Raw genomic sequence first — 11923 nt, 5'->3', positions numbered from 1 at the left:
CACACCCTAGCTTTGGATCATAACACATTGGATGGAACAAAAAGTAAAAGACCCCCAGATAGAGCACTGAAAATAGCAACACACCCAAAACCCCTCCCTGAGGCTTGAGACATCATCCCCCACATCTCCAGAGCAGAACCTGACCCTCACAGAAAGTTAACAACCAAGAATAGGCTGTTAAAAAAGAGTAAACAACAGAAAAAGAACCTGACTGTAGATAGTTACTATGGTGATGAAGATCAGGGCTCAAACTCTGAAGAAGACAATGAAGTCAAAACTTGTAAAACTTCAAAAAAAATGTAAAATGGTTACAAGCCCCAAAATAATTTTTGGAGAAGCTTTAAAAGTACTTTAAAAAGCAAATAAGAGAGGTGGAGTAAAAATTGGGAAAAGAAATAAGAGTAATGCAAGAAAATTATGAACAATTAGAAAAAGAGGACCAAAAACTTACTGAAGAAAATAATTCATTTTTTTCATTTTTTCAAGGCAATTGGGGTTAAGTGACTTACCCAGGGTCACACAGGTAGTAAGTGTCAAGTGTTTGGTCTGAGGCCTGATTTGAGCTCGGGTCCTCCTGACTTCAGGGCTCTATCTACTGTGTCACCTAGCTGCCCCAAGAAAATAATTCATTAAAAATTAAAATTGGGCAAGGTGAAGCTAATGACTTCACAAGACATCAAGAAATAACAACATAAAATCAAAAGAATGAAAAAATAGAAGAGTACATGAAATATCTTGTTAGAAAAATAACTGACCTAGAAAAAAGATCAAGGAGAGGTATAATATAAGAATTGTTGGACTACCTGAAAATCATGATCAAAAGAAGAGTCTAGACATTATACTTCAAAAAATTATCAAGGAAAATTGCTTTGGAGTATATTGTGTAGTATACAGTAGTAAATTACTACAGTAACCTTGTGTTTGATAAATGCAAAGATTAAGGCTTTTGGGATAAGAATTCACTATTTGGTAAAAACTCCTGGGAAAACTGAAAAGCAGTTTGGCAGAAACTAAGTATAGATCAATATCTTACACTGTTTACCAAAATAAAATCAAAATAGATACATAACCTGGACATAAAGTGATATATCATAAGTAAATTAGAGGAACATGGAGCATATCACCCATCAGATTTATGGTTAAGAGAAGAATTTATGAATAAATGGAGAGCATTGTGGGATATAAAATGGATAATTTTTATTACATTAAATTAAAAAGGTTTTTTTTAATAAGTAAAATCAACGTAGTAAAGATTAGAAGAAAAGCAGAAAATTTCAGGGAAAAATTTATAGCTAGTATCCCAAAGAGATCATACAATGGGAAAAGGACCAACATGTACAAAAATATTCATAGCAGCTCTTTTTGTGGTGGCAAAGAATTGGAAATTGAGAGGATGCTCATCAGCTGGGGAATGGTTGAACAAGTTGTGGTATACGAATGTAATGGCTACTATTGTGCTATAAGAAATGATGAGCAGCCATCAGATTGGCCAATATGACAAAACAGGAAAATGATAAATGTTGGAGAAGATGTGGTAAAATTGGAACACTAATGCATTGTTGGTGGAGTTGTGAAATGATTCAACCATTTTGGAGAACAATTTGGAACTATGACCAAAGGGCTATAAAAATGTGCATACCCTTTGATCCAGCAATAGCACTACTAGGGCTATATCCCAAAGACATCATACAAATGGGAAAAGGACCGAAATCTACAAAAATATTCATAGCAGCTCTTTTTGTGGTGGCAAAGAATTGAAAATTGAGAGGATGCCCATCAATTGGGAAATGGCTGAGCAAGTTGTGGTATATGAATGTAATGGAATACTCTTGTGCTATAAGAAATGATGAACAGGCTGACTTCAGAAAAACCTGGAAAGGCTTGTATGGTCTGATGCTGAGTGACGTGAGCAGAACCAAGAGGACTTTGTACACAACAGCAGCCACATTATGCAATGACTAAGAATGTTAAACTGAACCCTTCTCAGCAATGCAAGGATCTAAGACATCTTCAAAGGTCTCATGATGGAAAATGCTGTCCCCATCCAAAGACGGAACCATGGAGTTTGAATGCAGATCAAATCATACTATTTGCTATTTTTCCTTCTGTTTTGTTTTGTTTTCTCTTTCTGGTAGTTCCTCCTATTGCTTCTAATTCTTCCTTACAACATCACTAGTGTGAAAATATGTTTAATAGGAATGTATATGTGTAGACTACATCAGATTGCGTGCCATGTTGGGGAGGGAGACAAGGAGAGAGGAGGAGAAAAATTTAAAACTCAAAAGCTTATGGAAGTGATTGTTGAGAAATCAAAATAAATTAATTAAAAAAAGAAAAAATTATAGCTAGTTTCTCAGATAAAGACCTCATATCTCAGATATATAGAGAACTGAATCAAATTTATAAGACTATGAGTCATTCCCCAGTTGAGAAGTGGTCAAAGGATATGAACAGACAGTTTTTGGAAGAAGAACTCAAAGCTGTATATATGCTCCAAATCATTGTTGATTAGAGAAATGCAAATCCAAACGAGTCTGAGGTACCACCTCACACCTATCAGATTGGCTAAAATGATAGAAAGGAAAAATGTCACATGTTGGGGGGGATGTGGAAAAATTGGGTCATTAATATACTATTTGTGGAATTGTGAACTGATCCAACCATTTTGGAGAGCAATTTGGAATTATGCCCAAAGAGTTATAAAGCTATGTGTGCCATTTGACCCAGTTATACCACTACTAGGTCTATTTTCCAAAGTGATCAGGAAAAAAGGAAAAGAATCTATTATGTTCTAAAAAATTTATAGCAACTTTCTTTGTGGTAGCAAAATATTGAAAAGTGAAGTGATGCCCATCAGTTGGGAATGGATGAATAAGTTGTGGTAAATGATTGTGATGAAATACTACTGTGCTATAAGAAATGATGGGCCATTGTTTTCAGAAAAACATGGAAAGACTTGCATGGAATAATGTCGAGTGAAATGAGCAGAACCAAGAGAATGTTGTAACAACAGTATTGTTCAAAGAGTGACTGTGAATTACTAAGCTATTCTGAGTAATATGATCATTCAAATCAGCTGTGAAGGACTTATGAAGGAAAACGCTATCCACCTCCAGAAAAATAACTGATGTATCAAAGTATGTGTTGTATGGCTCCACATATATATCTATATCAAATGTTGACCTCCAATGTGGGGTTGAGAGGGAGGGAGGGAGAGAGACAATTTGGAACTCAAAATGTAACCAAAAATTAACTGATTCATTAATTAAAAAAAAGAAAACTACACCACTGTTAAGGGGAACACCTTGAGAATCCCAGGTAAAGGACTTACAGGAGCTGCAGGACATAAGCTATGCATATGTCCTCTGTAAGTTTGAGCCCACTTTCCCCTGGACTTTGTATGTACTGATAGGAGTGCATGTCATAGACTTTTAAGGGAATGGTTTGTACCAACTGTTCTTCCTATACTACCTTAGTAAAATACCCCTTTTAAAAGCTAACTAATCCTGGCTGTCTAATCGATAACAACTAATAAAAATGGAGGTAGCACACCAGTGAGCTATATATGAGCTATATAGAATTAGAAAGCATTAGAAAGATACTCACCAGCTACTCTAGAGTCCTAAGGGGACAAGAAACTCTGGGGACCTGATCCACCAGTGCAGGTGGGGATTAAGAGAGGAATATAGTGTCTAGATTAGGGAAGTGATGGTCCTGTTGTACTTTGCTTTGGTCCATCTAAACCTGGAATATTGTAATTTACTATGAGTGTATTAAGAATCTCTGTCTCTCTCTCCATTGCTGTGTTCTAGGATTAAAATACAGCTGATATTTGTGCAGTCTTTGCTTCCATTTATCATTAACATTGCTATTGGCTTTAAAAATTCTGGAAAAGTTCTTTTTTTTTTTAACTTAGCTTTTTAGAAACTTAAAAACCGAAGAGATCTGGACTTTCCAGTACTACCCAGGGAAGGAGTTAGCTGGGATGAGAACTTTGGGAAGAGGGGTGTAGGCTGAGGGGGGCACAGGAGTATTTGAAGGGCTGTCATGGGGGAGAGGGATTAAACTTGTTTTGGTCATTCCTAAGGGACAGAAGTGGAAGTGGTCAGTAGCAGTGACAAAAAAAGTATGAAAACTTCTTAACAATTAGAGCCATTCATAAAGTAAAATAAGTTGCCTTGGGAGAGAAAAAAATTCCATGTTAATGAAAATATTCAAGTTGGGGAAGAATAGCCATCAATGAGCTGATCATCTTTGTTCTGGAAGAGGACCAATGATATGACAAGGATAATGTTTTGACTTGCCATCAGTTGCATTTAAGTGAGGCAGAGCTGCTCAAACTTGGAGTAGAGAGGCTCCTTGCTCAGGTGGGTGTTGAACTAAATGACCTTGGAGGTCTCCTCTACCTCAGGGATTCTATGTAATGCCAACCCCAAGTTTGGAGGATTTTTCTTTACTGGTTGCTCCTGTTTCTCTCTTTTAGAATCTGGCTTCTGTGAGCTTTAGGGATACTAATTCAGGTGTGTGCTGCTGAATATTTTACAACTGGATCTCAAGAAAAAAAATGTACACAGGACATACTTTTAGGTTTGCTATCACTTTTTAAAGTCGACAGTCAACAAAACATGGAGCCCTGATTTGTAGTAGTGTTTGCCGATTTCCAGGTGTAAATGTTCACACCGAAAATTTACACTCCTGCTGGTGGCCTCCTTCCCAAGACTACAGCTTGGAGTAATCTTTCTATCTCAGGATTCCTCCCCAAATGCACCCACGTGCTCTCTAAGGACTCCGGTCCTGCTGGTTTTGCTTACCTCCACGATGTCTTCTATCCAAATTCTCCTTTCCCTCTGACATTCCCCCCCCCTTTAGTTCCTGTGTACCTCTGTGCGTGACCAAACATCCTTGGTGGGAGGGACCCTCCTGAACTTTCCTGCCACATATTCTGGACGTCTTCCCAGACATTACATTCCTTTTCTCTCCCTCCTCCCCCACATACACTCCAGCTCCTGGCACCCTCCCTGCCCACTCCCCTCCCCAGAACATTATTCTATCCATCACTCCACAACATTGTCCCACCCCCTCCACTCACATCCACATATCCACCTGCTCTAAGGATGCTTCTCTACCTCCATCCTATCACCATGTATGTGCCTTGTAGACCTTTCCTCACATTCACTCCAGTCACACCTCAATGCACACATTCTCCTGCCCCCAGGGTCTCTCTTTTGAAGCCTTTTCCACTTTCTCTCTTCCATCTTTTCACTAAGAATTACGCATCGTTCTCTTTCCCCTTAAGACCCCCCTCCCCACGCCCCGTCCCCCATGCAAACATGCATAACTAGGAGCGGCCTTAATAACACTAGATTCTATTCTTGGGTCAGCCTGACCCAAGTAAGCTGAGGAAAGGCTTGAAGAAATCGGGCTTTCTGGGGCCAGATGTGAGAGGAGGTGGGGGAAGAGTATTGTGAGGAAGGAGCGTCCCTGGGGATGAGGTGATGAGTGTGTTGAGGGACAGAGGGTAGAGAATACGGGTGAAAGGCTCTTTCGGAGATGGCCAGGGAGGAAAGATGGGGCGTGCTATAGGGGCGGCGCCATAGACCGAGGGGATCAGATCTATCTCCTAGTGTTCAGTTCATCTCTTTCTCCTCCTCCACCCACACGCTACACGACGGCGGCAGCGCAGGGAGGAGCCAGGGAAGGCGGAGCAAGAGGCTGGAACGGCCTGGGCAAGAGAGCGGCCCCAGCTTTTGGACAGCAGCCTCGAGAGCCTGGACCCCGGACCTTGTTGGCAGAGCTCAAAACTGGGGGTAGGTAGGGACTCCGGTGGGGGAACTGAGAAAAGAGGGAGTCGTCCAGGGGCGCAGGAGAAGATGAGAGGGTCTGGGGAGAGTGGGTCGTATGGGCCAGGGGCTCCCGATCCTCACTCTATCTACATACCCAGCTTCATAGAGAGCTTGCAGCTCAAAGAGCCCCTTTCTCGGAGAGGGGGCCAGCAAGGTGCTCACATCCTTTCCGCTCTGGACCCTGAGGGACTGTATTCCTTTTCTCTATACTCTTTTCTCTCAATCTTTTTTACCCCCTGCTCCAGCATCCATCCTTTTCCAGGCCCTTCCCTTTGGCAACCTGCAGGACCCTTCTCTTCCTTCCTACAATCTCTTCCTGGCTACAGGTTTTCTTTCCCATCCCCCAAACCCCAAAGAGATCTGGACTTTCCAGTATTACCCAGGGAGGGAGTTGGCTGGGATGGGAACTTTGGGAAGAGGGGTGTAGAGGAAGGCTGAGGTGGAGGTCCACATATCACTGAAGTCCAGCTCTATCTGCTATGGTTATGTGTTTCCAGCCTCCCCAAGCGGGAATATTACTGCCACTCGGTTCTTGAGGGCGATTAGTGGTAGAGTTCTGGTTTGGATGAATCATTGGTTTGATTTAGCCTAGCAATTCTCATGTTTTGTATTCTCCCTTCACCCTGGAGCCTGGGGAATTAGTAAAATGAAAGGAGGGAAAGGGAAGGGAAGGAAGGAATGTCATGGTAAACATACAGTAAATACTTGTTGATTTGTGACAGGTTGACCAAGGGCAGGAGGGGACATTCAAAGGTATCTTAGGAGACAAGGCAGAGGGAGGGACAGTATCTCTATAGAGGACAGCACTGAATGGTCAGCCAGGAAACTAATTAACTTGTCTGAGCCCAAGCCCATCATGAAGAAACACAGTAAATTTTCATTGTCAGAGGAAAAGGTCAGAGCCATAGAATGTTAATGTTGGAAGGTCCTCAGAAGTCATCAGATGCAGTCCTTTAATTTTACAGAGAAGGAAACTGAGGGCCCTAGACTAGAAGTGATTTGCCCAAGGTCACACCAAGCCCGAGATCACCAGCGATTTTCTCCAGCCTGAGCTCCCTCATTGAACCACGTCCTACCAGTCAACCAGAACTGAACTGCAACGTAGATACTTCCCAGTTATTGGTTGAATGAATGCTGGAGCAGAGCCAGAGAGAGGACATAAATCACTGTTTAATCCTCCTTCCCTCTTTTCTCCCTCAGGTTAGGCAGTAGAAGAAGAATCCTACCTTCAACCAGAAAGTTTCCTTTGGGAGGACAAGCATGCCAGTGCTGTCTGAAGATTCAGGTAAGTCTCTGACCCAGTGTGCGTGGGATTAGGAGTGGAAAGAAATCAGGCAGTAAGAAACTTAAATTATGGAGGAAACTCTGCTTCTCCCTCCCCTACTCCCAATGCCCCAGTCCTGTCCTGGTCACTGCTGTAGACTGGATGAGTCTGGACTTCTATAAAATGTAGGGGTTGGGCCCTTTCCAGCTTTAAATTTATGATCCTTTGAGGGTCTCCTTGGGCAGGTGGGTGGTATAGTGGATAGAGTGCCAGGCTTGGACTCAGGAAGACTCATCTTCTTGAGTTCGAATCTGGCCTCAAATACTTACTAGCTGTGTGACCCTGGGCAAGTCACTTAACACTGTTTGCCTCAGTTTCCTCATCTGTAAAATGAGCTGGAGAAGGAAATGGCAAACCACTCCAGTATCTCTGCCAAGAAAACCCCAAATAGAGTCACAAAGAATCAGGCACAACTGAAAAACAACTGAATAACAACTTCACAACAACAAGAGTGTCCTCAGATTTAAGTTTAGACAAGAACACTGGAGAGGGAGCTATAAGTTAGAAAATATTTTCCAGGCTTAATTTGGAGAAAAGCCTTTTGTAAGTTGTTTTATATTTAGTTGTTACAGACTGCTTTGGGACCTGCTCCTGCCCCACCCTGAACCTCCCTACTCTTATTGATTGGATTGTGCATTTTTCTAAGTAGATGTGTTAGTTAAATAGGGATCTGTCACAAAAAGAATAGAATTAATTCTTGATATATCTTAATTAGTGTGTGATCGTCCAAAGTTTTTTGCAGTCTGAAGTCTTATGTGTCACATGTAAATGTTACATTTAAAATTTTCATGCCTAGTAAAAGGAAAACCCCAGGTCACCATGAAAAAGTAACTAAAGAGATCAGAGTTAGAGGACCTGGGTTCAAATCCTATCTCTGCCAACTATTACCCAAGTTACCTTGGATAAGTTTTCTTTATACTCTGTGCCTCAGTTTCCTTATGTATAAAATGAAGGCTTTAGACTAGATGACCTTCAAAGTCCCTTCTCATTTTAAATACTGTAATTCTGAATTGCCTAAGGCAGGAAGTTCCCATTTCAGTTTTCATTCCCTGTCTGCCTCTTTGTTTTCTCTTCCCTTTTCCTCAGGGTTGCATGAAACCCTGGCCCTACTGACCTCTCAGCTCAGGCCAGACTCTAACCATAAAGAAGAGATGGGGTTCTTGAGAGATGTCTTCAGTGAGAAAAGCCTCAGTTACTTAATGAAGGTAAACTTTTGTTTCATCCCCACTCCCCATTTTCTTTTATGCATAATATAAGTCTCTGGCAGCAGGGGCTATTTGATTTTTCCCCATTTATTTAAACAAATTTTAATTACCTTTTTATTATTTTTTTAATCAACAAAAATCCACCTTCTCCCCCTTTAGTCTCCTTCCCCCATTGAGAAATAAGAACAAACAAAACCACTGTTACAAACATGTGGGTATTTCATTTTTGTATTCCCAATGCATGCCACACAGGAGGTGCTTAATAAATGCTTGTTTAATTAAATTCCATGTGGTCCAGTTAGAATTTCCACATGTCTTTGGCTCCCTGGTCACCTCTGAAGGTCATTCCATTCATTCCTCTGTCTCCAGGAAACTCTGTTATTCCACTGGCTCAGACAAGTAGCGGTCTGTTGTGTTGCGGTCACTAATCTCTTGGCCAGTAACATGATTTGTGGTCCAGATTATAGCTCTTTCCCCCAAAATCCTTACGTTTTTGGGAAGGGGAGAGCTTGGGAAGCTATCTGGGTTTGCATTCATTTTCCAGAAACCCCACTTGTCATTTCAGATTCATGAGAAACTGCGTTATTATGAGAGACAGAGTCCAACGCCAGTTCTGCACAGTGCCACAGCCCTTGCAGAGGACGTAAGTCTCCCCTCTGTGTCAGACTTCCACTCTCAGCATTGGGGGCCATGCTGTCTTTACCTGGAGGGTGTTCACACTGGGAACTAAAAAGCACGGAATGCCTTTCTCCCCTTTGTTTCTCTACTGAATGTCTCATAATCTAGTGGAGAGAGAGCCCTGCCTGTGAGCCCCCAAACCCCCCTCCCCCACTCTGCCTTTGCCTTTCTATTTGACCTTGGAAAAACACTCCACCTTTCTGGGCCTTAGTTTCCTCTTCTCAGAAATGAAAGGATTCTACTAGATGACCCCCAAGATGTTATTTAATCTAGTAGTTGGAGACTATGAGAGCTGGGTTCTAGGTCCTGGTTTTTCCACTAGCTTGCTTGGTAACAATGGGAAATCACTTCCCCATCTCTGTTTCTTTGTCTGTAAAGTGGGGAGGTTGAATAAGATAATCTGTTAGATATCTTTCAGCTTTAGGTTTGACCCACTAACTTTTGTTGATGAGTAAGTTCTTCCTGGGGAGCAGTGAGCCAGAGAAGGGCTTTCCCATGTCTACCCCACAGAGCCTGGGAGAGTTTACAATGCCTGGCATTGATCCCCCAGTTCCTGAGCAGACAAGGATGTAACAGGGCCCATTGGTTGTGCAGCCGGTTTGGTGCTGGACCATGGGTCAAAAGACTCAGGAGAAGCTATTTTGACCAAGAAACTGCTTAGAAACAGTTGGAAAAACCTATCACAAGTAGGAAGTTGGTTAGCATTCAGCTAATTCCCTTTTGCCTCTGATGTTCTGTCTCTGTTTAGGTTATAGAAGAGCTACAAGCTGCATCAGTCCACAGTGATGAGAGGGAGCTGCTCCAGCTGCTGTCCACTCCCCATCTCAGGGTATTGACCCCTGGCATTTCTCAGTCCTGGCCCAGATAGCTTTTTTTTTTTTTATGGCATTGATAGATTTTGTTTTGACACAGCAAATATCTCCTTCTTCCCCCCCCATTTATTCCCCCTTCATTCTCTCCTCTTCTTGTCCCCTATTCTCTTTTTTTGTCATTCACCATATCCCCCTCCTCTCATTCCTCCATCCTTCTCTCCTCCACTCCCCCATCCTCCTCTCCTCTCATTTCTCCCCACCTTTTTTAGCTCCCTGTCTCCCCTCTTTTTAACCCCTATTCTCCCTCTTCTCAAATCTAACAAGCTTTTTTTTTTTAAGAAAATATTTTCCCTGAAAAAGTTTGATTGGTAACAGAAAGGAAGGATCAGCCAGTTAACAGCATTTATTAAGCACTTACTATGTGCAAGGCTGGGCAGCTAAGTGATGCAGTGGATAGAGGCCTGGAGTTAGGAAGTCCTGAGTTCAGATCCAGCCTCAAACACTTAATAGCTGTGTGACCCTGTGCAAGTCACTTCACCCCTCTTTGCCTCAGTTCCTCATCTGTAAAATGGGGACACACTAGAGAAGGAAATGGCAAACCACTCCAGTATCTTTGCAAAGAAAACTCCAATGGAGATGTGAAGAGTCAGACACAACTGAAACAACTGAACAACAACAATGACGACGACGACAAGAAGAATGTGCAAGGCACTGGGGATACAAAAATGAAAGATGAAATCATCCCTGCTTTCATTAACTTTAAAAATCTGGCATTTGACCAGAATTATGTTGCTTCCCCATGATGAGTTTATTTACATTCTTGTAATTATTGTGCATTGGTAGGGAGAGTTTCCTCATTGGAAATTTCTTACCTTGATGAAATCACAGGTGTGGTTTAAAAAAAAATCATTGTTATGTATTGTTTTGTATACTGGTTGTGTGACCCTGGGCAAGTCACTTAACCTCCTAGTGCTTTAGGCAACTCTCTCTAAGTTGCATTAGTAGAGGGACTTTTCTCATCTAGGGGTTCCCTGTACCGAAGAAATCACAAGTCACCAATCCCTACTGTACTGTTGGTTGTATTTTCTTTGCTCCTCATTGCTTCATATAAGTCTTCCTTTGCATGCTCCATATCCATCATGATTTATGGTACAATAATATCCCTTTAGATCCATATACCCTAATTTGTTCAGCCATTCACCAATTGATAGGCATATATTCTGTCTCTCTTTTTAAAAAATTATTGCTCATTCAGATCACGTTTTGTGTGTGTGTGTGTGTGTGTGTGTGTGTGTGTGTGTGTGTGTGTGTGAAATGTAATGTGGTTAATGCCATCTGGGGAGAATAAGCCGCAGCCATATGGAAGGGCTACCCTTGCTACAAAGTCAGGGACATTTCTGCCTGGGAGCCTCCCTGGGAGGCCTTTCCGGGCTGCTGGTTTTCTGATGGGTCTGTGTGCAGTCAGCCTTCTCAGGCCTCTGTATCTTAACAACTGGGGTTCTTCAGTGGCTGCCACAGGGCCATCATCTCCTTCCTTGGGGCTACAGCTCTCAGCTTTTCTTGGTTTCCTACAGGCTGTGCTCATGGTACATGATACTGTCGCTCAGAAGAATTTTGACCCTGTTCTTCCCCCTCTGCCTGAGAATATTGAGGAAGATTTTAATGAGGAGTCAGTGAAAATTGTTCGTCTTGTGAAAAACAAAGAACCTCTGGTATGTGTATTGCACCCCCACCCCCACCCCCACCCCGAACCGTTCTGTCATTACACTCTCCTCTAATCTCTCTTCCCCCATCCTTTCATCTTCCTCTTTACTTCCTCTCATCCTCCTCTTTCCATCTTCTCATACCCCATCTCTCCATCCCTTTTCTCTCCTCTTCTTATTTCCCATCCTCCTTCCTTTCAGCCCCCATTCTCTGCCCCCCAATTCCCTCATCCTCAACTCTTCTCATTCTCCCATCCCCCTCCTCTCATGTGCAAGGCTGGGCGGCTAGGTGATGCAGTGGATAGAGCACCCTCCTCCTCTCAATCCCCCATCCTCCTCTTCTCTTATTCCTCCATCC

The 11923-nt window shown here is 42.4% G+C and overlaps 1 protein-coding gene across 1 annotated transcript in view; it reads left to right on the top strand.

Annotated features, from left to right (window-relative positions):
- The first annotated feature begins 5704 nt into the window (after positions 1 to 5704).
- The window catches only part of MPP3 (MAGUK p55 scaffold protein 3), a 46164-nt gene continuing 39945 nt past the window's right edge, over positions 5705 to 11923 (top strand). The window contains exons 1-6 of the mRNA XM_020972798.2: positions 5705 to 5807; positions 7044 to 7128; positions 8254 to 8372; positions 8938 to 9015; positions 9799 to 9879; positions 11437 to 11574. Of these exons, the coding sequence (XP_020828457.1) occupies positions 7104 to 7128; positions 8254 to 8372; positions 8938 to 9015; positions 9799 to 9879; positions 11437 to 11574 (441 nt within the window). The 5' untranslated portion in view covers positions 5705 to 5807; positions 7044 to 7103. The remainder of the gene's footprint in view (positions 5808 to 7043; positions 7129 to 8253; positions 8373 to 8937; positions 9016 to 9798; positions 9880 to 11436; positions 11575 to 11923) is intronic.

This window comes from Phascolarctos cinereus, unplaced genomic scaffold (assembly GCF_003287225.1).
Source record: "Phascolarctos cinereus isolate Bilbo 61053 unplaced genomic scaffold, phaCin_HiC Scaffold_5;HRSCAF=322, whole genome shotgun sequence".
NCBI lineage: Eukaryota > Metazoa > Chordata > Mammalia > Diprotodontia > Phascolarctidae > Phascolarctos > Phascolarctos cinereus.
The sequence above is the reverse complement of the archived record's forward strand: the minus strand, read 5'-3'. Positions and strand labels throughout refer to the sequence as shown.